Source organism: Cryptomeria japonica, chromosome 10, assembly GCF_030272615.1.
Source record: "Cryptomeria japonica chromosome 10, Sugi_1.0, whole genome shotgun sequence".
Classification (NCBI taxonomy): domain Eukaryota; kingdom Viridiplantae; phylum Streptophyta; class Pinopsida; order Cupressales; family Cupressaceae; genus Cryptomeria; species Cryptomeria japonica.
Window position 1 is genome coordinate 471438563 of NC_081414.1, and position 27186 is coordinate 471465748.

Consider the following 27186-nt stretch of genomic DNA (forward strand, 5'->3'; position numbering starts at 1 on the left):
TATAATTTATAAATAATATTTTATAAATTAAAACTAATAATTATAATCCATAAATAGATTTTATTAAAAAAAATAATTATAATTTATAAATATAATTTTTATTTAAGATATATATATATATATAATGTAATTTTTGTGAAAACTATTTGCAGTTGGACGAGGCTGGTATGATAGTAATCAAATGTTATTATTGTTATTAAATTAACAGAATGTACTTATTATGAAATCTGTGTTGCCCCGGAACGACGTTGGTTTAGTCTTGGGGTTAAACTGTTACCCAAGTCAAAAAAGAGGATTGTGGTTGCTGGGAAGGTACCTGCATCCTGCTACCTGATTGTTTTACCCAAAGCGAGCCCTGTTTTTTCTGGTTTGGCAATGGAGTAATTTGCTCATAAGGTACGTTACCTTTCTAATTTCCATAATTTGGGTGCTTATTCATGGTGGTTTTCCTGGCTTCCTGTGAGGACATAGCAATTCCAAGGTTTTTTTAAAATCTCTTTTGCCGAGTTTTTAATTCAGTTTTGTTAAACTTGTCGATATGTGAGCGCGGGAGGCTTTTACAGATTGTGGTTGCAACATGTCACGGTAAATCAAAACCTGTTTTTGATAGGCTGCAGCCACTATTTTTGAATTTCCTTGTAATTGTAATTGTAATTGACAGAAAACCCCCTAAAGTTGTTCTTGCTATGTTTTTGAAGCTGCAATTGGTCAGATTTACCGGGAACGGGGGCTGCTTTTGCGTTTTGTTTTTCTATTGTTAATTGAACTTTTGTGAATGTTCATTTGGAAATTCGGCGGTTAGCCACGCTTTGCCCTTTTTTACTAAATATAGCTTTGTTGAATATAGGGTTTTTTTTTTTGGGTGAAAATTCGCTTCTTTGAAGTTCATTTGCTTAGATTTGAAAAAATCAATGCTTTATTACTTCGACAAGAGAACTTTTTCTCCGGAAGGTGTCATTTATTTCAAGTCAGGTATGTAGTTGGAAAGGTTTGAACGTCGGCAATACAAAATCTGGTCACTTTCGGAGTGAGAAGGCTTATATGTGCAAGATTCCATGTGTTTTGCCATGCAGAACTTTGGTTTTCTCTAACCCGCTCAATTGTTATTTGACATTCACTGCAGAATTTGATGAAACGTATGTCTTAAATTTTTGCCAGGCCTGCTTTTGTTAGGCTGCTTTTGAATATAGGAGAAATAGGCATTAGGCCATTCTTAAGCTGATATTAGTACCGTTGGTAGGAGGTTGTGTGTGGCCATTTTTCATATTTTATATTTATCTACTTTCTATTCTGTTTGGTTGATTATATAAGTAAAATCAAAGAAAAGAATCTCATCAGCCTGATCATAGATAGAAGAAATCAATCCACTGTCTGGCAGCCCAACAAATGGCACAATGGTCACATGACACAAACAGGATAAAAAAGCAAAATCAATAAATTAGTTGTTTGCCAGTACTTTGCTTTCATTATACCAACACGGTAAATATTTTATACAATAAATCAATTTAGAAACAAGAACACAGAAGGGAGAGAGAAGTCCTGAAAGCCCGAAGAGGATCATTTGCCTACAATTGTCTATCACATGCGACTTCTCTGTCAAATGTTTCAACTGCTTATGCTGCCTTTATGCTTCTATATTTTTGCATATCATATAGCCTCTGTATGTGGCCACATTTTTCAAGTGAATCCTGTAGGGAAGAACAGTACAACATTTAACCCAAAAGTGGGGAGAATGACAGCAGTGGTTGATGATACATCTTCCAATTACATCAATCTCTATTATCTGATTCAAATTGGTAGTTTAGGGAACAACACACTAGCTGAATAAGTTAGCATATTATAGGCAGAATTTTAATGAAAAGTAACTCGAACAGAATTGGCAGTGTTTTTTTTATTAGGTGAATTGCGGGTAGGGCCCACATCCATCAGATAAAAATAAAATAATTTAATAACCAGAGATGTCATGGCAGAGCTCTAAATGGTTTAAAACAAAGTAAGGTGCTTCAGCATTAACCTATCCGAAACATTTGCAAAGACAAATGTGGAAAAAGCCCTATCCAGTGTCATGTCACAATGAAGTACAGAGGAAGCCACTGGACTTGTGGCACTATACCTCTTATACTTTTTCCTGCTTCGATAATCTTGAAGTCATCAAATGCTTTGCTTTTTTCTAATGAGGTGTCCTTTTTTTTATTGCCTTGGTCTATTACTGACATGGTGAAAACAAAGCATGCGATTGTGACTCGGCCAGAATATTGTGCTCCACCTAACCCCTTGGAATTTGCACAACCAACTCAGTCTTAACAGAACTTGGATATCTCTGTGCTTCCAAAATTGCAGGAGGCTCAATAGCTGCATCTTTGTTTGTAGATTCAGAGTTAGGCAAAGCCTCAGGCTTAAAAGAAACCTTAGGAAGAATCCAATGAAGCAAGAGAAGGGAAATATCAACCCTGAGAGTTTCAGGGATAGTCTCATCACCAGGGGCAATAACATGATAGTGAATCTCAGCATCTGTTTATGAGGCATCAGTCATGAGAAATTCAGGGATATTCTCATCACTAGGGGCAATGACATGATGGTGAAGCTCACCATCTGTCCATCAAGTGGGTTTTGTGCATGGTATTTGTCTGCATATTGCAGAAACCGGATTTTGTGCCATTTGGATGTATAATGTGCAATAGAAAATTATTTTCTGCTCTTGAAGTCAATTGTTGTTGCTTCCATCTTCTGTCTCCAACCTTTAGAAAGAAGCCCCTTGAAGAGGTCCATCTCCACATAGAGACGGGCATAAGTGGAACAAGAGAAGTGAGCGGTCTCTTTGGATAAACAACAATACCTCCTTAGACCATTTCAGATAGCTTTAAAACTTTCTACCTCCCAGAGCTGTAGCAGTAGGTAGGACAAATGAACCCACAAATATGCAGAGGAAAAAGGAGCTGTTTAGATCCTAAGGCCCAGATTTTAGCACTCATTCCTTATCCTTGAGGGAATCAAATTCAAGGATTAAAAATTCCATTGGACAAGGGTAAATGAAGATTTTACCCTCCATAAAGTTTTTTCACTTTTTTGTTATCCAAGCATGTAAAGTTTTCGCTGCAGTTTGAAAAATTTACGTACAAAGGAAATGTTCCTGTAGGTATACTTCTCTGTCTTTTGTCTCGCCTGCTCGGGAATATGGTCAGAGGGGCAGAAAGAAGGGGAAAAGGCAGAAGCTGTTAGGAAATAGATGGAAGTTCCAGATACCATATCCAGTTTGAGTGGTCTCGAAACCCTAGTCTGATCTGAGCTCAGTACCAAACAGTCACCTATAGAGGAAGCCTCCATGATATTGCAAGCCAGGGAATGAGTTTCAATTGCTTCCACAATCCTCTGGGAACCATAGCCATGCCTTGGGCTTGCTTAGCTTGCAGCCCGTCCAAGTCAGAGCCAGGGAGGCAGTATGGCCAGTGTTAATCTTAGCTCTGCCTTCACAGTTCCTACCACTGGAGACATTAGCCTGTGCTGCTACTGTTCCATTCTCATGATTCCCATCAAGTGTCACTGAATCCTTCTAAGTACTGCTGTGAGACCAAAGTTTGCCCTTGTTTGCATGATGTATTGGAGACCATTCAAAATTGGCAATTTTTAAACAGCTGACCAAAATAGAATTTTATTTTAACTAAGAGCATATACAATATTGACAAACTGTATGGGAGGGATGTATGCATGACTATAGAATACAAAACAGGAAGCTTAAAAAGAATAATAAATTAGGGTTTTTGGTGTTAACTCAAGGCACACCACACTTGGCAGTGATGTGTATTCTTCTTGGAAGTTGAATGGATACTTAGATGAGGGCGATCTTATTACAAAACCAAAAACGTTTGTTGAAGTTATTAATTTTTGGTAGCCCCACTTGTTGAGGTTGTAACTCTAACTGTGGCTTGAATTCCAAAGCTCATATATGTGTGGAAAGCTTAGGTCATGAGCTAACTTAGGTTTCTTGAAGGCATGAAAAAGCAGCTCGTCAAGACAGTCAAACAAAATCTCAAGGCCAAATTCCCACTCAAAAAAATGTAGAAAATACTGAAAACATACATTTTCTAGAAACTTTTAGAATTCTGTCTAAACTGTCACTGGGATGATTCGAGCTGATTTCTGGATCACTCTGAAGCTTTTTGGACAAGGCTCTCTAGTGCAAATTCAGCAATGATCTGGGCCTATGAGACCAAATGTTTTTTAGGATTTTGTAAACAGTGTATATGCTGTTTGTATGTGTAAGAACCTACCAAGGGCTCTCAACTCAAACAAGGGAGGTTTAGTTGAACCTGTTGCGTTTTATGTTTGTACTTTGCAATTCTAACAACAAGGCTAGTTTAGAACAAATATTATGCAAAACAGCAATATTGGAAAGAGCTAGAAATTAATTGAACTTCAGAAAATAGGATTATCAAACCCTCATTACATCCAATTTGCATAAACACCTTCAATAAAGAAATCAGACAAGACCAGGAAGTTTTATTGTCAAATACCTCAAATTTATGAAACCCCTTATTTGTCCTTGCTGCCGTACAGCAGTAAATAATGACAGCAAAATTATTTATCAGTCCAAACTACCCTGAATGGTGAGTTTAGCAGCTCAAACTGAAGCTACCAGCTAGGCGTCTCCTTTTTAAGATTTATTTCAGAATTTTTGGACGACTCCTTCAACAAAATCGTACCCTTTCAAGGAAGAAAGGTACGACAGATCTGCAGGCCGTACATGCACAAAAACCCCCAGCTGTAAACACACTTATTTCTGCCTCTGCTCTGACTCTGTGGCTGCAATCAATCCTTTGCATAAAAAGAATAAAACCCTGTCTAATCTGCCCAATCTTGGTTCTTGGTTAAAACCAACTGAAAAGTAAAATCAATTGATATTTCACAGCCTCTAATGCTGATGCACAGAAATCCACCGTTTTTCTGTATAGATACTCTCAGATCATCCGCAGGAAGAAACCCCTGCTGAAACCCTCAAGCCAAAATCTCCTCAGAGTAAACTCAATATCAAATCATCACATAATGAAAAGAAGACATAAAAACTTCTTTTATCTCCTCCTTTAGGGTTTGGCTCAATTCCCAAGAAAAGTATGATTTGGCATTTAAATGATGTTTTAACTTTTAATATTTATTTTTGACTATTGAGGCTTAAAAAATAAATCATTTTCAGTTTAATATTAAAGTGGCCCCATCCGATGAGAAATAGACCCTCACTTAAGTTATAACTTAAAGTGACTTTAAAATATTAAAACATTAAAGTTTGCCACATAATATTTAATTAAAGTAATTAAATATTGATATCTCTCCAAGTACTCATTAGAAATGCCTGCCGTCAGAACTGGAGATTGCCAAACAATACTCTGACACTACTCATACTGTTCACTCTGAAGATGGAGAATCGTCTCCAGGAGACCCTCTAACCAACCTCATTAGCCTACAAGGGTCAGTGATAGGCTAATCTACCAAGTTGACAGATGTCAACTAGAAGGGGACATCACAGTCCGCCCCTCCTGAAATTGCTTGTCCTCAAGCAACCTCAACTCAGGATGCTGTAAAATCTCCTCGCTCTCCCAAGTAGCATCCTCTACCGGCAAATCCTTCCATTTCACCAATTACTCTGTGATGGTACGCCTCCTGAAATTCCTTTCCCCTAACTCAATAATAGCCTTAGGTACAAGTATTAACTTCCCCTCATCATCCAGGGGTGGCAAAACTGTAGAAGGAACAATACGGTGTCCTAACGCCTTTTTGAGACGTGACACATGAAACACATTGTGTACTCTGCTGTCTGCCGGTAAATCCAACTCATAAGCCACCTCCCCTACACGCCTGGTCACTCTAAAAGGACCATAATATCGTGGCTTGAGTTTTTTTGCTCCAATCTTCCTAAGAGTAGACTGTCGATATGGCTGCAACATCAAATACACCATGTCTCCTACCTCAAATGACCTCTCTGTCCTCTTCTGATCAGCATATTGCTTTTGCTGATTCTGTGCCTTTGCTATATTCTCCTTAAGAGCCTTTACAATGTCTTGGCTCTCCTGTAGCAAGTCTCCCGCACTAGGCACCCTACTGTCACTCAGCAATAAGTCAATGAAACTCGGAGGCTCGTACCCATACAATGCTGCAAATGGTGTCATCTGAATGGACATGTGGTGAGTGGTAATGTAACAATACTCATAGAGATAAATCCACTTCACTCACGCCTTCTGCTGTCCTGAAATGTAGTTTCTGAGATATCCCTCCACCCATTTATTAACTATCTCAGTCTGACCATCAGTCTGAGGGTGGTAACTGGTGCTCGGTGTAAGCTCAGTCCCACAGAATCTGAAAAGCTCCTGCCAAAAGTGGCTCATAAACCGAGTATCCCTATCACTGACAATAGTCCGAGGCAAGCCATGTAATCTGAATACCTCCCTAAAGAACAACTCTGCTACCTGAATAGCTGAATAAGTGGTGGTGATCGGATAGAAGTGGGCATACTTCGTCAAACGATCCACAACCACAAATATGCAATCACGTCCCTGTGCTCTTGGCAACCCTGTGATGAAATCCATAGATAGACATTCCCACTTCCTGTAAGGAATTGGAAGTGGCTGAAGTAAACTAGCAGGGTACGTATGCTCCTGTTTATTTTGCTGACAAACAGGGCACTCTCTAACATACTGTAGAGCATCCGCCTTGAGCCCTTTCCAAGTGAAGCGCTCATGAACCTGTCTGTAGGTTTTGAAAAACCCGGGATGTCCTCCCTTCAGTTCATCATGAAAGAACCTTCCTCAACTCTGATCCTGGGATCAAGTACACTTTGCCCTTGTAAATGATCAAGTCATTTACAACTGTATACTTGCTGTCCACTACTGATCCCTCTATCAAACCTGCAGCCCAGCTATCTTTGGCATACTCTGCCAATATAATATGCTCCCAATCCTCTGCTATCTGGACCATAGAACTCAGGTGGGGACGACGTGACAAGGCATCTGCAACTACATTCTGTGTGCCTTTGATATAGGAAATATCAAAGTTATAAGCCTGAAGTTTGCTGACCCACTTTTGTTGCCTGCCATTTAAGTCACGCTGCCCCAGGAAATGTCTCAAGCTATTGTGGTCAGTCTTAATGCAAAACTTGCTGCCCACTAAGTACTGTCTAAACTTGGCCAGTGCATGGATTATGGCCAACATTTCCTTATCATAAATGCTGTAACTCCTCTTAGGTCCACGGAGTTTCCTACTCTCATATGCAATAGGGTGCTTGTCCTGCATAAGCACCACACCAATGCCCTCATCAGAGGCATCACACTGTAACTCAAATGACTTCAAAAAGTCAGGTGTAGCAAGTACTGGACATGAAGTCATGAGCTCCTAGAACCTATCAAAACACTTCTGGGCCTTAGGAGTCCATAAGAAGGCACCCTTCTTCATCAAGTCAGTCAAAGGTGTTGCATGGCATGAATAACCGTTAACAAAACGGCGATAGAAACCACATAGGCCCAAGAAACCACGCAACTGAGTAAGGTTCACAGGAGTAGGCCAATCTACAATAGCACGAATCTTCTCTGGATCCATCTGCACTCCCTCAGCACTGATAATATGGCCTAAGTACAATAACTCAGTCATTGCAAGGTCACATTTGGACTCCTTGGCATACAAGGACTCCCTATCAAGAATGCTCAAAACTGTATCTAAGTGACTGAGGTGCTCCTCCCAAGTGCGATTGTAAACCAGTTTATCATCAAAGAACACCAATACGGATTTCCTCAATTGATGTCGGAAGACTTTGTTCATTGTGGACTGGAAAGTAGCAGGTGCATTGGTTAGCCCAAATGGGATAACCACAAACTCAAAATGTCCATAATGACAACGAAAAGCAGTTTTCTCAATATCCTGCTCACGGATACTAATCTGGTGATAGCCTGACCTCAAATCAATCTTTGAGAAATAACAGGCACCATGTAACTCATCTATGAGCTCATCAATACGCGGAATGGGATAGCTGTTTTTGATCGTCCTCTTATTAAGGACCCTGTAATCAATACACATCCGCAATGTGCCATCCTTCTTCTTCACCAAAACAACTGAAGAAGCAAAGGGGGACTTACTAGGCCGAATATGTCCCATAGCCAGAAGCTCCTGAATGGTCTTCACTATTTCATCTTTCAGGCGCTTCGGATGTCTGTATGGAGTAATCATCACTGGCTTTGCACCCTCCTCTAGCTCAATGATGTGCTCAAAACCCCTATCTAGTGGCTTCCCTGGTGGTATGTCACTGAAAACTTTATTGTGTTTAGTTCTCAGTATCTGGATGTCAGGATGATATTCAACTTTCTGAGCATCCTGCTGCATAGGCATAAACATACACTCTGTTGCCCACTCAATTTGATCGTGGCATGCAAGCCTCTCCATCCGCCTGAGTGTAATCATCCTAAAGTTGCTGTCCTTAATAGCTTTCAGCACATGTGTCCTTCCATCAACAGTGAAAGACATCTCCATCTCCTGCAAGTCAAGTGTAAACTTGCCTAGCTCATGTAACCACCTCATACCATGGACCAAATCTGTATCTCCCATTTGAACCACATAGAAATCAGTTTTGAACTCATAATTGTTTACACGAAATGGGAGTTGTGTAATCATCCTGTTACACTTTAAAGTGTAACCATCTGCCACCCTCACACGGATGCTCTCAAACTCCTTTGTTTGGATTCCTCTCTTCTCAACTAACCTGGCATCAATAAAGTTATGTGTGGCTCCAGTATCTAGTAGGGTAATAACTTTCTGACCAGCAAGTACTCCTCTCATTCTGAATGACCCTTCCTGCTGAATACTAGTGAGAAGTGCCTGCTTAAGGTGTTCATCACCTTCTGCATCCATCTTGTCATGTCTCTGTGACCCTGTGTGTCATTTTCAGCCTCTAAATCATCATAACCAGCAGGCTGACCTTCTTGATCAGATTCTGAATCTTCATAATATGCCCACATTACTTTGTTTGCCTTGCCCTTAGGTCTCAAAGGACAGTCATGGTTGGCATCATATGGACCTTTGCAATAAAAACATAGTTTTTTCTGCTTCAAATCGTTAAGTGTCTCACGATCTAAGGGGGGAGCTGCTGTCTTCCCTTTGTAATCATTTCTAAAGTCTGATTTTTCTTTCCCTTTGTTGTAATTCTTATTATCTTTGAAAGACGTTGATCCTTTTGACCCAAATTTATTCTGTGTGGCTGTCACATCCATACTTCGTGCTTTTTTAATGGCAAGTAGAAGTGTTGGGGGATCAAATGCTTTGACCCAACCTCTCAAAGGCTCCATGAGTCCCTCTATAAACAAGACTACTAACCGCTGATTTGACATGTTATTTACCATGCATGACAATTTCAAAAACTCTGAAACATACACCTCCAAGTTCCCTGTTTGTTTCAGTTGTGCTAACTCACGGAAGTAAGACTTTGGATTTCTCTTATCAAACCTCTCCACTAACAAATCAGCAAACTCTTGATAGGTGGTAATCTCATCATGTTGGAGTGTGATGAGTCTATTATGCCACTACTCATGTGCAGTACCATCCAAATGTAAGGTTGAAAACTTAATTGCATCCCTTTCAGTCATGGGTCTCAGTGTGAATTATGTATCCAGGACCTAGTTGTAACTGCACCGCTGCCATCATAATAAGGTAGAGTGAGCTTGCTTGTGGCAAACTTAAGATCTCTATGTTGGAAACGAGGCCTCCTCTCTCGCCTGTATCTCTCTACCTCACTTGTTTGTCTCATAAACTGATCAAAATTCAGATTCTGCCTAACATCAGGTGGAAGAAGACTCCACTCATCATGCACAGTCATGACATTATCCACAAAAACAAGCTCTGCCTCAACTCTAGCAATATCCTCAGGTTCTTTTGCCAAGAAATTAGGCCTTGAAGGCCTGTCAACTGTGCGTGTAGCTGCCCTGTGAGGTCTAGGAATACTAGCTAGACCCCTATTATCCTCTGATTCCTGATCGTGTCAGTTTGGAGGATTCATACGCTCCATCATGGTGGTGAGTGCCTGTAAAGCCTGAGCAACTTGCTGCTGCCCTGTAGCCATAGTCCTAAAAAATTCTCGTCTCCTCATCCTCAGCTCTGTGGCCTCTGGATGGGCTGCTGAATGCCTATCACCCATAGTGTCTGACTGCCTGTTAAGACCCTGTTCTCCTTAAGGAAGGCTCTGCTGCGTGTGTAATAACTGTGTGAACCCACTTCCTGTGACTGCATGTAACTTCTAAACCCTTAGGATGGCAGGATTTAGCTCTGATACCACTGTAAGAACCTACCAAGGGCTCTCAACTCAGACAACGGAGGTTTAGTTGAACTTGTTGCGTTTTATGTTTGTACTATGCAATTTCTAACAACAAGGGCTAGTTTTGAACAAATAGTATGCATAAAAGCCATATTGAAAAGAGCTTGAAATTAATTGAACTTCGGAAAATAGGATTATCAAACCCTTATTACATCCAATTTGCATAAACACCTTCAGTAAAGAAATCAGACAAGACCAGGAAGTTTTATTGTCAAATACCTCAAATTTATGAAACCCCTTATTTGTCCTTGCTGCCGTACAGCAGTAAATAATGACAGCAAAATTATTTATCAGTCCAGACTACCCGGAATGGTGAGTTTAGTAGCTCAAACTGAAGCTACCAACTAGGCGTCTCCTTTAGGATTTATTTCAGAATTTATGGACGACTCCTTCAACAAAATCGTACCCTTTCAAGGAAGAAAGGTATGGCAGATCTGCAGGCCATACATGCACAAAAAACCCCAGCTGTAAACACACTTATTTTTGCCTCTGCTCTGACTCTATGGCTAATCAATCCTTTGCCTAAAAAGAATAAAACCCTGGCTAATCTGCCCAATCTTGGTTCCTGGTTAAAACCAACTGAAAAGCAAAATCAACTGATATTTCACAGCCTCTAATGTTGATGCACATAAATCCATTGTTTTCCTGTACCGATACTCTCAGATCATCCGCAGGAAGAAACCCCTGCTGAAACCCTCAAGCCAAAATCTCCTCAGAGTAAACTCAATATCAAATCATCACATAATGAAAAGAAGACCTAAAAACTTCTTTTATCTCCTCTTTTAGGGTTTGGCGCAATTCCCAAGAAAAGTATGATTTGGCATTTAAATGATGTTTTAACTTTTAATATTTATTTTTGACTATTGAGGCTTCAAAAATAAATCATTTCCAGTTTAATATTAAAGTGGCCCCATCCAATGAGAAATAGACCCCCACTTAAGTTATAACTTAAAGTGACTTAAAAATATTAAAACATTAAAGTTTGCCACATAATATTTAATTAAAGTAATTAAATATTGATATCTCTCCAAGTACTCATCAGAAATGCCTGCCGTCAGAACTGGAGATTGCCAAACAATACTCTGACACTGCTCATACTGTTCACTCTGAAGATGGAGAATCGTTCTCCAGGAGACCCTCTAACCAACCTCATCAAGCTACGAGGGTCAGTGATAGGCTAATCTACCAAGCTGACAGATGTCAACTAGAAGGGGACATCACACCACGGCTTGCTTAACCTATAGAAGAATTGGATTCAATTCTTATTTCCTTTACCAGCATGTGCCAGAGTCTTTGAATTCTATCAACTCTCCTTATTTGAGGACTCTTCTGCTGTCATTGGTTCATTGTTGAATACCCCTTTTTATCAGGCTCTCAAGTCTTTAGAATCACTTTCTGATTTTTTTTTCACTAGTATTTGAGGTTGCAAAGATGATCTAATGATTAGATTATGTCTGTTCCTTTTTAACTCCATAGCCTTACTGGCAAGCTAATCAATTCATCACTGCATTTCCCTTTTGCCTAACATGTAAGCATCTATATTCTTAACTCCTATTTATCATTGTCAGTGTTTACCTTGATGATTCTGTTTGGTTTGCATTTTGCACAATCTCCATTCTTATAGTACTCATCACTATCATCAGATCACCTTCAATGAGACAAATTTCTTCCAGTTCTTCTCTCTAGCAATTGTTATTCTACTGTAGTATATTGCAATATTGTCTGTAACTGATCCAAAATATTTATAATATATTGCAATGGCTGTCTCATATGCTTCCATAGTAGTTCTGAAAGCTCTTTCTTCCCTGATTGAACCCTTACCTCAATAACATTGTCACTTACCAATTGTAGGTCAGTCAGTATATTACATACTTGTGTTCTCCCTTTCACCCTACCTTGGGAGTGTATGCTTCAATTTTTTCTATGTTTGATACTTGTTCAATGTTCAGTAGCTGTCTCAAGTGGTTTTATAATACTTCTGTGTTTGGACCTTTTTTAAGGAAAAAATTGCTATCTACAAATTAGAAATAGGAGAGTGAAAGTATTCCTTGTGCAACAACCATCTGTTTTAATTGTCCATTCTATTGAACTAGTCTCTGTCTGATTATCCTTTTCAAGGCTTATATATACCCATTACCAACTGTTTTTCTGACTTTTCATTTATTCAAGAGAATCATGTATGGAAAGGCTGAAAATCGCACAATGACATTTAATTATTCATCTATTTTATTTTTATTTTTATTTATTTATTTATTTTCGTTACGACAGGGGTATCCCTGCGACCCAGCCCAGCGCCCAATCTGCCTTACCTTGGACATACTATATTGCCAAGTTGGGGTCGAGGAAGGGGCGAGCTGAGGTGAGACTAGTCCCCTGCAGGGAGGATCCGCAGCCCGCAAGCAGTCCCCCCGCTTGAATCTGGGAGGGAGTCAAACCCGAGACCAATGGGGAGCAAACCCACGGCCCAAGCCAACTCACCTACCCGTGCAGGCTAATTATTCATTTATTTTTACTTGTTGCTATTGATTTTTTAGAACTTTTCCAGTCTTCCAGATGCCCAACTACTTTATGTTTTATTTCTATCTATTCATTTCCTTGTGGATTCAATTGATAAATAACCATTGATACACTAACTATATTAGATTTTGTCATCATCGATTTGTATGATATACAATTAGGGTGAATTTTGGGTTCCCTTATGATGGGCCTCTTGTTGCATTGAGATTTGGCGTTAAGCTGTGTAGTTATTTTTAAGTGGAATAGCAATTTCCTGTGCAATTTTTCCATCCCTCACTGAACTTGAATAAGTTTTTTCCTAAGAATGCCTAGTTCACTCTGTTGTAAGACTTATTTTTTTTGTCAAATTTTATCTTCATTCCATTCTCCTTTTGGTCTCTTAATAAATGCAATGCTTCATTAGTAATTATAGTTCCATTCAAAATCTGCTTTTCAGCTATAAAGCTGCCTTGTTTGTCTGAGATTTTCTTTGGATTTTAGTGGCCCAAATTCACTACTCTTATTGGGAAATAAAATGTACTTTATTTTCTATGCAATTTAAACACAGAAAAAATGTTTTTTATATGCTTATTTACATTCTTTTTCTGTATATGATAAAATATGTTAGTAGTGCATGTTTTGCTTTCTGATAGGAAGTCTGCAAAACATGTGTGTTTCTTTCCTTGAAGTTTTCTTGCTTTGTGCCATGCAGGTCCCTGTGTATTGATAAACCTTTGACTTGGAGATACTGAGGATTTTATGGCTTCTATTTTGTGACAGCGACAAAATTCTGACTAATTTATCCCAAATTTTTCCCACCATATGGGTAAGCATTTGCTGTTTCATATGTTGGGTTGTATTTATTAGAGAGGTGCCCTCTGTACTTCTTAGGCTGCCTGTTTCAACTTCCCAATGGCATCTGGAAACACACAAAAGGATGAGGCCGAAGTTATTCCAGAGGAATTCCGTTGCAAAAGATCTGATGGGAAGCAATGGAGATGCAGTGCAAGATCCATGCCAGACAAAACTGTTTGTGAAAAACATTATATCCAAGCCAAAAAAAGAGCTGCAAACTCTGCCTTACGAGCTAGCCAGAAAAAGCTAAAGAAAAAGGAGGAGGGAAGTGAGGCAGTTCCTGATAGCAAGAAGAATGATGTTGAAAAACGGCATATTTTTGATACCGCTGGTGGGGAGTTCTCAACTATCCCTTCGAATAAGAAATCAAAATCCAGAGGTGTCATGCACACAGCTCCTCTTCGTATAGGGCAACGCCAATCTCAATTGTTGAATGAAGAAGCAGAGATGGACATTCCGAGAAGTCGCATGTCCGAAAAGGAGCCTGATTTTCAGGTGTATAAGATCCCCACAGCTCCATCAAAATCAAAAACTGTGAAAGATTTTGTACACAGGCCTCTCTTGGTAAGTTGAATTTGTTAGGCCTCTCTTGGTAAGTTGAATTGGTTATTATTGTTTTTGTTTTGGAGCATCTCATTTTATTTCATTATGTTTCTTGGAGATGGCTTGCTCTATTTTTAGATGATAGGAGCATCAGTTAGAACTTAGAATCATTGATTTTTTTTGAGGAACATGTCATGCTATTATTTTCAGGATTGTTCTAGTAAGAGCACTGGTACTCTAGCTGAGGCAGAAAGTGCAATGTGTCATCAATGCCAGAGGAATGACAGAGGAAGGGTGGTTCGTTGTTCAAAATGCAAAAGAAAGCGCTACTGCCTACCTTGCATTTCTAAATGGTAAAATTGTTTTTTCTGGTTGGATTGTATCTAACATTAATCACCTTTTAAACTATATTCAATAAATTGTTATGATGAGAAAGAATACATGATTTGTTTATATTTAGGGTAGTATGTAACTTTAGATTGCACATTGGTGCATTCTAATTTGATTCAGGTACCCTGAATTACAAGAAGAGGATATTGAGACGGCATGCCCTGTTTGTCGAGGGAAATGTAATTGTAAAGCATGTTTGCGTGGAAATGGACATGTTAAGGTATTTGATCTTTCTATGATTTGTTATAGATTTAAGTTATCACCAGACTGAAATTTCTATGATTGTGAAATGTCACAGATGTAAATTATTACCGGTTTTTCTGCATATGCTGTTCCTTCTTTTATAGATATTGTAAAATCTGGAGTGCACATGATGTTAATGATTCACTTTTGAAGTTGTTATTTTATCTATGTGTAGGCAAGGATGCAGGAAACTGATAGCATTGAGAAGTTACGCTATCTCCATTATTTCCTTTCCATGGTTCTTCCTGTGCTTAAGCAGATCCATAAGGAACAGTGTTTGGAACAGGAGGTAGAAGCCAAGATTCAAGGTAAGAGTAGATAGTTTTCTGTTGGTTTGGCTGTTGCTGAGCTAAGTACTTGTTACATGCTTCATTTTTTTTCTGTATTTTTTTCACGAGTTCTCATTGTGCTTGAAATATGCTTTATGCTAGGTGAAATGGAAACAAAGTTGGAGATTCCTAGAGCCAAACTTAATTCTGATGAGAAGTTATATTGGTGCGTGCCAAAAAATAATTTGTATATTTTGAATGAAAATGTGGTTTTGTAATCTAAATATCATAAGGTCAGGTTCTACCTGGACAAGTTGTGGGGAATGTTAGAGATTGAAATGAAAAATTACAATTATACATGCTAACCTTTCCGTTGTGTTTCTATTTTACAGTGATAACTGCAAAACTTCAATTGTTGATTACCACCGAAACTGCCCATTTTGTTCTTATGATCTTTGTCTCAGCTGTTGTTCGGAGCTTAGGGAAGGTTGCCAGCTTGGAGTAAATAAAGCAGATTCAGCTCAGCAGTCTATAGATACACCTTATTCTCATGGTAGAGATGGAATTCAGAGGAATAAACAAACAAAAGTGGCTGGAGGAAGAGCTGGTTTGGATCTTCCCTCCCAGGCCAATAACAATAGCAGCATGGATTCTACATATCGATCATCAGATTGGAAATCAAATAGTGATGGGAGCATTCCATGTCCCCCAAAAGAATGTGGTGGCTGTGGCAATTCTTTGTTAAAATTAAAACGCATATTCAAAATGAATTGGGTTGCAAAGCTAGAGAAAAATGCAAAGGAAATGACTAGTAGCTGCAAAATTTCAGATGGCTTTAAAGCCTCTCGTCCATGTATCTCATGCTATAAAAATGGTTCTAATGGAAACAGTGGATATCAAGGAAAATTTTTATGCCAAGCAGCATGTAGGAATGACAGCAATGACAATTTCTTATACTCTCCCACCGTACAGAATATTAAAGAAGAAGGTCTTGAGCATTTTCAGAAACACTGGATTAGAGGTGAGCCTGTAATAGTTCAGAATGTACTTGAAGGCACATCTGGTTTGAGCTGGGAGCCAATGGTAATGTGGCGAGCTGTACGGGAAATCACTAATGGAAAATTCAATGATGAGACGAAGACAGTAAAGGCTATTGATTGCTTGGATTGGTGTGAGGTATGTTCTGTTTTCTCTCAACAGTATGGAGTGCATTAAGGTTATATCTTCTCATTGATGCTATTTTATGGATGTAAGTTTTGAGTTACATTCACATGTCAAGTGGGAACTTGTTTTGAGCTTTTCATGGTGCTGGTGATAAATAAGTTCTTGTATTTCGTTGTATTTTTTCTTTTAATTATTTCTTATATATTTCTTAACTGTCAGTAAAATAGATCATAAGGCATACAGAGCTGATTGCTTAAACACTTGGCGGTGCAGGTTGAGATAAGCATCCATCATTTTTTCAAAGGATATACAGAGGGTCGGATGCATAAGAACGGTTGGCCTGAGATGTTGAAATTGAAGGATTGGCCACCTTCAAATTTTTTTGAAGAACGTTTGCCTCGCCATGGAGCTGAATTTATTAATGCATTGCCCTTTCATGAATACACACATCCCAATTGGGGTCTTCTTAATCTGGCAGCAAAGCTTCCTGAGAATTTCGTGAAGTCAGATCTAGGACCAAAAACTTACATTGCTTATGGGACACTTGAAGAACTTGGTAGAGGTGATTCAGTCACCAAACTGCACTGTGATATGGCTGATGTGGTGGGTACTATTCTTATGTAGTTACAAACTAATACTAGTAACACCATGTCTTTATAGTTTACCTGCAATTTTAGAAGGCTTGATTCTTTAGAATCTTAGATCATTACATTTGTTTGTCTTCTTGGATTGCATTATTGCCCAATTGAAAAACATTTTCTCTTTTAGATTTTATCATGAAAATTGCCATAGAATCAAGGTTTGGCATTGTCTATTAAATTTTCAATTCAAGCAAGCTTTCTGCATTGAAGATATTGCTGGGCTGGGTTTCCAATGAAATCTGAATGGTATATTCTGGGTTGCTTTCACGATGATAGGTTTAGTTTTCTCAATTTACACACTATAGAGGTTACTACCTTTCTATCTGAAATTTAGAAATGCTTGTTAACTGTCCCTGGAGAATTTACTATATCTTAAATTTCTAACATGTTACTATTTTATTTCATAACAAATTGTAGAATTCTTACTTTGACCTTTTTGGCAATTCTTTTTATTAGTGTGCTTTTTCTTTAGTGTATGCCATTTTCTGTGCAGGAATCACTATGTACAGTTGTAACTTATCATGTATTCTTCCTTTTTGTGTTCCTTTCAGGTTAATGTTTTGACACATACAGCTGAAGTCAAGTTCCCAGGATGGCAGCAAGTTAAGATAGATAAGATTCAAAAATTATATAGAGCATTAGACTCGAAGGAACTCTATGGAGATTCAGAGAGGGTTGACAATAAAGTTGGTGATGGGGAGAAAGGAAGATCAACGAAAGTTCAGGCAGCGATGTTGGATGTTTCACTGCTTCAAAATATTACCAATAAAAAGGCTTCTTCACCTTCGGAGAGAGAGGAATGTATTAATGATTATGATATTGAATCTAGTTTGACGATAAAACATATTGATTGCAATGATGAACAGGATCGAGAAATAAATAGACTAAAATCAGATGGTCCAGAAAAGTGGAGAGCTAATAGTAGTGAACAGAGGGAACATGGTACAATACGGGCCAAGGTAGAAGGTAACATTACTAATAAAGAGAATAATGGGACAGAGGTTGCTCATGGTGGAGCTCTATGGGACATTTTTCGGCGAGAGGATGTACCAAAGTTGCAAGAATATTTGTTAAAGCACTGCCAAGAATTCAGACACATTAAAGGCGTCCCTGTTGATTCTGTAAGCCTACAAAATTTAAATAGAAAGTGTTATTTATTGACAAGAATTAAGTGAGAAATTTATCAGTTGATTAAATTCTAATGGTTGATATTTCTTCTTCAGGTTGTTCATCCTATTCATGACCAGTCATTTTACTTGACTGATGAACATAAAAGGAAGCTGAAGGAGGATTACCGTGAGTATTATTATTGTTCATGATTGTAACTTCTGTAGGCATACTGTGCAAATTTTTGTTTAAAAATGAACATTTGTTTCCATTTGTCTGTGCAGTGTTGACTAATATTCAATACATTTGCAGAAATAGAACCATGGACTTTTGAACAACACCTTGGTGATGCTGTTTTTATTCCAGCAGGATGCCCTCATCAAGTGAGAAACTTGAAGGTGAGATTGGACTATTTCAATTTACATGTTGATAGTAGCCACATCTCTGTATGTGGAGAATGTTTTTTCTATCTAGTGGTCTTTACCTTGAATAATAATATAGTGATAATGGCCTTGTAATATTTTTCAATTGAATTCACAGATGTGTCTAATCAACTCGACTGTAAATGCAATTGTATTATTTATTTTTTTCTCCAAGAGTTCTGAATGTGTGAGATAATTCTATTAAATAGCGTTTATTGTAAAAACTAAAAAGGCTCTCATTGTGTTGGCAAAATTATGCTTGCAGTAGAAATTAGTGGGTTGCATGGTGGCTATCCGTATCATGTAGAGAATTCATATTCCATGTGGAGTACTGTAAGTGTGGTTTACACATGAATCGAAAGCTATGCCCTCCTAGAATCCTCCATCCAGTTGATCTAGCTTCTTCCGGACCGGGCCCCTGCGATCTCTTTTTTACCCACCTAACTCTTAGAGATGCCCCCTATCTATGTAGCTGGTTGTGCTTTGGTGGATCACTTTATAACATAGTGACCTCCGAAGAACACTTGGTTGTTTTGCTTCAACGGAGGAACTAGCCACTATAGCACCCCCCCTCCACCCCCACCCCGACCCCCACCCCCACCCTATCTATATAGCTGGTCTAGCTTCTTCCGGATCGGGGCCCTGCGATCTCTTTTTTACCCACCTAACTCTTAGAGATGCCCCCTATCTATATAGCTGGTCGTGCTTCGGTGGATCACTTTATAACATAGTGACCTCCAAAGAACACTTGTTTGTTTTGCTTCAACGGAGGAAATAGCCACTATAGCCCCCCCACCTTGCGCAGGGGGGTTAGGTCAGTCCATTGTGACAGTGAGACCTTGACTAGTACATAGATAATTCACCCCGTCCACCAGTGAGCCCTACTATTTGAAGGGGGTCATGAAGAAAGTACTTGATCCCGATGATGAAGCTGATTTGCTCACTCCTCCGGTTGGAGAAATTACATGATACCTTGCAAATTATTTTCATTTTGGAGAAATTCAAGAGAACATGTGTAAAACAAACAATCATTAGAAGTTCCCTTCAGTCACACAACTTGGAATTAGGAGTGCAATGAAAAACAATGGACAACCTTGCAAAAAAAATCAATGAAAGCTTGCGTAAAGTTTGACTAAATGCTGATTTAAACCCCCTAAATTTGGGGTGAATATTTGATATGTAGTTTATGGATAATTTCAAAACTTGTCTGGAGTTCTGAAAAGTGTTTGTCCGTTTTCCACAAAATTTAATCCAAAATTGGGAGTTCTTTGCCACTTGGAAGAGTGATTCAACTATTCATTTTGGGCATTTCCTTTAATGCTTTGTGGTGCAGTCATGGATGGAGTCAACCATGCAGCATCAACATAAACACACACAATCTGTGCACAGATAATGTCAACACGATCTTGTTACAATTAATTGGATTTGGTATATATGCCCAACAATCAGAATTTCAATATCGGTTCAGGCTTTGATTACATTACAATACCAGCGCTTCACATGAGTGTGGCCACAAGTTTTGACCTCTTTGTGCTGATCTCTCTTCTCTAAGCTCTGCTCTGCTGGGTGCTACTTCATCCTTGGATATTTCTTTCAGCTGTCCTTTGTAAATGGATTAGCCTCCTTTTATAGTGCATTTTTGGTGTAGAAGGTTCTTGGTTGGCAAAGATGTGAATTATGATTCCAAAATCAATGTGGTTGCAAACATGACCCCTGGGGACCAACAAGGCTCCTCAAGTGATTAACCCTTGGTGCAAGGCTCAAATATCCGACACTTGTAGGCTTCTTTTAAGCCAACGTAGCACATCACATAGTCAAATGATCAAGTATTTGAAAGGGACACATGGACGTGCATGTGGTTCCCTATTGAGGTTCTAAATGAAATCACAAGTCGATCTGATCAATATATGGTGCCAAATAGATGATTAATTCTGCTGGCCTGAGGGCACAACTATGACTATAATAGATAACTCCAACTGCAGCAGAACAAAGTCACTAGAAAAGACATGTATTGAATTGCAAAACAAGACAAATTGAAAATAAATATTTTTTAGGTTAATGCAATATTGCTTATGGGCATGGGATGCTCTTACATAGTGCTCCCAAATAAGGGCTGAGTGATGCATCCACTGGCTTGTAAGCCAACCACAGTGCATCCTAAACACACACAGATTTCCAAAATCATTTTCTGTAGAAGCACTCCACTTACTTCTCCTAACTGCTTTGTGTGGCCATCTATATTAGAAGGCTTTTTAGGATCTTTGTACTTATTAACAAAAGTAATAGTCCTTTCAGTATTTGCCTTTTCATGTGCCTTTCTTTATGTATTTGGATGATGGATTCTCTTTTTGACCTGTATTGGAAGCTATCCCTACTTTCTGCCCCTTGTCCTAATCTATGTAGTAGGATTGAATACACGCTTCATTTATGGGTGGACCTCTGAGGTAGTTTTAGTATTCACTTTGTACATACAAACTTTCCAGATACTCACGAAGCTTTGCAAGACAAATTACCAGGTGAGAAGCTTGCTCACATACTCACCCTTGTATTTTTGGCAATTTTGTAGTGTAGACTCACCAAGTAGCCAAGTCTATATTGTGGACTTGCCAAAACATGGGGGCAAGTATGAGTATACATGACAGAAATGCTTTCACATAGAAATGTGCAATAATTTTTTTTGGCCTCCAAAAATTGAATTTTACCCTCCACCTTTCCTTGCACTAGATTTGCAATCTTGTTTGAGCGATCAAATAAGTTTCAAGTTGATGCAACCATAATAGTAGTCATGAATTTTTACATGGAATCAGAAACATAGGTGGATATGACAAGGACTATTGGCTCTATCATCCATGGATTTTCAAATGTCCCCTTTGTTGGATTAAAAAAGAAAAATAATATTTTTAAGTTGGGCCCAGTTAGTTCTAATAATATTATATTGATGAATTAAAAAAGTGTTATTTAGAAACACTTAATATAAAAAAGTATTTTTAATTCTTGGAGGGAAAATAAAGTAAAATAAATGGAGGGCTTGAAAAAGGCAACTATAAAAGGAGCACTTTTCCTCATTTCATCATCAATTCAAGTTATCCTTTTTGTATCCAATTTTCAGATTTGAGTAGTGTGTTCATTTTAAGGCATCCAAGGATGAAAACCCTTGGTTTGATCGAGATCTCGAGGATGAAAACTGTATGCTAGATTAGTGGAGTCAATTTATCAATTAGAAAAACAAGTAAATAACATACCAATGAAACATTAGATATAAAGACTAACTTGGTAAACCAATTAAACAAGCTAATCCTTCAAAAGAGTCCCATTGTCTTCTATCTTCAAGGATTCTTCAAGTCACGATTGCTCTCAGATCATTGAGCAATCAACCTTTAGATTGACAACCTAAAGAACGAGCGATGAGTTGATAATGATCTATATGCAGATGCAACTAAGATCTATATATTATGCTATTGATAAAGAGATGCTATGCTAACATGATATATGCTAATGATAAAATACTTCTAAATGCTTAAGCTTTATGAGATAAACAAAGAGAGACAAAATGTGGATTCTAAGACTAAGAATTGGTGACCTTAGAGAATGAAGGAAAGTGGCCTATTTATAGAAGAAATGGGCAATTGGATGTTTAAGATTGAATTATCTTAACAAGGGCTAGGATTGCATGATCCTCAATCCATGTGATACTTTCAAACCAATCCCATGTTGACAAGTGTCAATATGAGAAGGCTTGAGAGGGGAGAGAAGAGGCATTAAATGCCTAAAGAGACATGATGGTTACCCTATGGGGTTTGGTTAAGGTTAAGTTAATGGATAATCCTTTTATCCAAGGGATAAATGAATGTGCAAGGGTTAATGGTTACCTTAGTCAAAACAATGAATGTTTGAAGAGACTTGGGGGTTAGATGGATGGTTGAGTTAGAGGAAAAGTCTCTAACCAAGGGTCAAAGATGGGTTAGTTAGATTTAAAGCCTTTAAGGCTTATGAAGATTTTGGGGGTTAACTTGTTGGAAGAAAAGAAGACTTTAATATTTGTAAGAGCCTCTAATGTTTTTGAGAAGTGATTCCTTCCTAATCCTTAGTTTAGGAATGTGCAAGGGTTAGGCTAATCTAGAAGGGGTTAGAAGAATTTAGAAGGGGGGTTAGTGTGCAAGTGGATATTGTAGGAGAATGCAAGTGGGTGAGGATAAATATGATTTAAATAAATGTTTATTTATTTAAATGTGCATGTGAATTTTGGATTTTATTTAAATAAATCTAATTTAAATGAGAAGGGGGATAAAGCATTAAATGCTTGAAGACTTGAAGGAAGTCATTAAAGGCTTAAGAGGACTCTAGAAGGAAGCCACCATTAAAGGCTCGAGAAGACTCTAGAATGAAACCATTAAAGGTTTGAAGACTTTAAAGGAAGCCATTAAAGGCTTGAAGACTCTAGAAGAAAACCGTGTTGGTGTTGGAAATAAGCCACACCTGGACCAACGATGGACTGGTACAAGAGGCCAGTAGCTCAGTGGTAGAGCACTCCAGCAGCGTATGGAAGGTCCTAGGTTCGTGTCCTAGCTGGTCCATGTCTCAACAAGGTATCAGAGCCAGGTCTAGGCTAGAAGCCCCAAGCACACAAGAGGTGTGGCTTAAGGAGGGGGGGGGGTTGGTGTTGGAAATAAGCCACACCTGGACCGACGATGGACTGGTCCAAGAGGGGCCAGTAGCTCAGTGGTAGAGCACTCCAGCAGCGTATGGAAGGTCCTAGGTTTGTGTCCTAGCTGGTCCATGTCTCAACAAACCATTAAAGGCTTGAAGACTTTAAAGAAAGTCATTAAAGGTTTGAGTTGATGGGTTTTGGGTTAACCTTTGGTTTAGAAATGTGCAAACCATTAAAAGGTGATTAGGATAATAATTGGGGTTTAGACAAGATTAGGAGGAAGGATAACTTGCAACTTGCATTTTCTAGAAAGTGCAAGTGGGGGAGGGATTTTTAAATAAATATTAATCTATTAAATGTGAGAAAGGAGATTTTAGGGATTTAAATAAACATTAATTTATTTAAATATGAGAGATGGGATTTGGGGATTTTAAATAAATATTAATTTATTTAAATGTGAAAGAGGATTTAATTAAACAAATATGATTTATTTATTTAATTAATGGTCTGAATTTGGTTAAGTGAATTAAATCAAATAAATTGAATAATTTATTTAATTAATAGGAGAAGAGGGTTGGAATAAGTTAATTAAATATTAATTTAATTAATATTTGGAAAAGGGGAAAGGATTAATTAAATGTGAATTTAATTAATAGTTGGATTTAAACAAATATAAAATTCATTTAATCAAGTGGACAGAAATAGGTGTTTACAAAAATTCTCTTGGATTCCACATTTGGGATCAAGGATAAAAACCCGTGTTTCCCATTTTGGGTAATTTCATCCAGGGTTCATAGTTGTGTTGATTTGTGAGGATTTGAAGACATTTTTCAGTTTGCTACAATGTTATTGATTTTTGGAGATTTCAAGCAAGATCCCAGTGATGGATGATTTGAAATTGCATCACCTAAGCATATTTGAAGGTTAATATATTGAGTTTCAAGTTTTTGGTGGATTTTGGACAAAACTTGGTGCTGGATCTGAGATACCCTAGTTGGGTGCAACATTGAGTAGGTAAAATTCAGATATTTAGGGAACCTTGCTAGTTAAACCAGCAACTGCACTCATCATTTCAGTCATCACATAGCATGCCAATTGAAGCTAAAGCCACTTTCTAAAATGTTGCCAATGTTTCCAAGATAAAAGTAATTTTGAGCAGCATATTTGACAGTCTTCAAGGGTTTCAATTCAGATTTGAATTTTCCGTACTGGCTGTAAATCTCTAGCTAACCCTACTAGTCAGGGGTCGAAGGAAAACAGACTGATTTGAAGGGAGAAACAAGGATTGTTTGCACTTACAAATTTTCTGGAGCAGCAGGTCAAAACCTAGATTAGGCCATATAGCATTTACAAGCATTTCTAGCCAGCCATACAGTTGATACCATAAAAGCATTAATCTTTTGGGGGAAAAATCGGCAAACCAAAAGTATAAGATTTTTTTGAAAAAATGGGGAAAAAATCGTATCAGTAATATATTAATATAATATTTATAATTATAAAAAATTACAATAATATATTAATAATTTGATATGATTATAATATTAATATATATATTATTAGAAAGATAATAATAAAAAAATTAAATAAATTAAGAAATATATAAATTTTTAATTAATATTAATAAATTCATATGTATTTTTTATACAAAAGTTTCATTAAAAAAACTAATTTTCAATCAAAAGAAATTTTGATAAACAGAAAAAAAAACTTAAAAAAAAACTTGATAAATATTTGAATGGCAAATATTTAAATACCTGTAGAAGGCATGTGCGGCAGATGTCCTCAAGAAAAACCCTTGCTTTTCTGGCAATTTCTGCAAGTCTTTGACCCAGCTTTCAGCGAGTATTCTGCTGTTTGTCAATGGTGTGTGACCCAGCGGTCTCTTCTTCACCTCTAAAAAATTCTGCCTTCAGAAAGCCCTTCTTTCTACACTCATTGATGACTAGAAGGTGTCGCGCGACAGGTTTTTATAAAGATTTTGCTTGTGTTTTCTGCATTTCGTGAGTATTTAGGGTTTTTGTGGGCTTTTTTCTTGTTGACGCATTTTATTGGCGATAAATCAGCACGAATTTATCTCTATTATACGCATTAAAAAGCGTTGAAATCGTTGACTGATGTTTATCCGACTTTTTCAAGAAAAATTCCGCAACCTCGGCAATTGGCGATTAATCACGACTGATCACGATTTTTTGCAGAGTTTTTCTTCACTGGACTTGATACAATATGCTAGAGAGTGCAAAAGCATTGTAAAATTCTAATGAACTTTTAGAATAAACAAAATATTTTATTTGAGGGTTTCGTTGAGTTTTCCAGCTTCCTAGGGTTTCATCAGCAAGCTTTGATTTTTATTTGCAAATTAGGGTTTGAAATTGGTGATCTGACCATTGGCTGTTTGGTTTTAATTTGTTTCATAGAAACAAAAAAGTTACATAAAATATTGCATAATTTTAATTGGGAATATTCTGGATTCGTCACATTTATGTCAATGAGCTCAATTAGAGTCAGTCACATGGCTATTTTTGTTCTTTGGAAAATATTTGGATCATAGTTTTTGTTTGGAGGTATGTAAAATTGACAAGCATGAGGAAGTAGACATTGGTTTGTGCTAACTTCTGGTTTTACAATAATCTTCCTTGCAACATGGTCAGGAACCCATATTAGGATAATTTGGTTGCAACCTTGACCATTGCAAGGCAAGGGTACCACTCCACATGACATAAGTGGACCATTGCTTTAAAAGACAAATGCAAATGCAAAAATAATGCTGGAAGAGCAAAGGAGGCAATCGAGAAACTATGGACGTACCATATTTTTTGATGGGTGGATAAATGGATGGAATCACATGTTTGTCAACTTTCCATCCGCTTTGAATCTTGAAATGGTATTTTTTGAGGTACATGGACACCTCAAATAAGGTAAGGAATACAAAAGAGATTGTGTTAGAGGTGGGCATTGAAAATGTGGTTTAGATTGTAACTAATAATGCAATAGCATATGTGGTAGCTAGGATAATATTTTAAGAGAGACACCCAACACTTTATAAAATCCCTTGTGGTGTCCATTACTTTCTCTTAAGAGGATATAGAAAAAATTGATTGGGTGAGATTGATGGTCGGAGAGGGCAAGAACATCACCAAATACATCAGTCGCCCTTGGGTTTTCTAGCTTAGTAAGAGACCACACCAAAGTAACAAGCTTGAGTGGGTGTGACAGTTTGCAACAAACTTTCTCACCTTGCAAATAATATGTGGTTTGCTAGCATCTTTGATCCAGATGTTTGTGAGACAAACGTGATTGAATCTTGTTTGTTTCAAATAAGGTTGATGGTGAGTGTGTCACGTGGATAACTTTTGATGATGTCTTCACAAAGAGAGTTTCAGAGATATAGGATAACTTTAAACTTCAAATTTTTGAATTTAAATTGTATCCTTCAATTTAACTTTTTTAAAATTCTAGTTACAAGATGTTCATTTTTTAATATTTTAAATTTTATTGTAACTCTAATTTATTTGTAGGTGTTGAAGCCTTTAGTTAGGGTTTTTATGCTTGGTGAATGGGGAGCAAAGTCCAATGGGCTACATTTATGAGACTATGGATAGGGCCAAGTAGGCTATCCAAATGTCGCGTCCCATCAAGCTGAGGATAATGGGGCTTTGTAACTTGTTTGGTAAAAAGTTTTGTTAAATAGGAAAACAATAATAAATGTATTTTTACTGAGATAGCATTTAGGACCCATTAGCTGGTATTTCTTTGGAGCAGACAATACTTCAGCTTGTCAGAAATTGTTCACCAGTGAAACAGTCTATGAGATACTTAAAACGAATTTTATTTCTCCTTAAGATGATGCGATTATAAGTCCATGTCCTCAGCAGACGACCCACATAGGTTGTTGGTTCCCTTGAACTTGCATCAATCAATATGATGCTATGTTAGATTTAGGAAGACTTAGGGGCTACATCGACTAATATACCTTCATAGCATTAGTTAATGTGTAGACATTATATTAAGAATAACAGTGAATGCATAAAAGACCACGATTCCATATTAGTGAAGGCATATTTAAGAAGGT

The 27186-nt window shown here is 37.7% G+C and overlaps 1 protein-coding gene across 2 annotated transcripts in view; it reads left to right on the plus strand.

The window, feature by feature from the left end:
• Positions 1-209: 209 nt before the first annotated feature.
• LOC131063378 (lysine-specific demethylase JMJ27) overlaps positions 210-27186 on the plus strand; it is a 38902-nt gene continuing 11925 nt past the window's right edge. Inside the window, exons 1-11 of one of the 2 annotated variants that reach the window (XM_057997177.2) lie at positions 210-396; positions 13548-14254; positions 14444-14586; positions 14744-14843; positions 15042-15174; positions 15298-15361; positions 15528-16311; positions 16573-16902; positions 17492-18061; positions 18164-18236; positions 18360-18445. In XM_057997177.2, the coding sequence (XP_057853160.1) occupies positions 13748-14254; positions 14444-14586; positions 14744-14843; positions 15042-15174; positions 15298-15361; positions 15528-16311; positions 16573-16902; positions 17492-18061; positions 18164-18236; positions 18360-18445 (2790 nt within the window). In that variant the 5' untranslated portion in view covers positions 210-396; positions 13548-13747. Of the gene's footprint in view, positions 397-564; positions 586-13547; positions 14255-14443; positions 14587-14743; positions 14844-15041; positions 15175-15297; positions 15362-15527; positions 16312-16572; positions 16903-17491; positions 18062-18163; positions 18237-18359; positions 18446-27186 lie in introns of those variants that run through there. The other variant, XM_057997178.2, reaches the window with a different exon arrangement.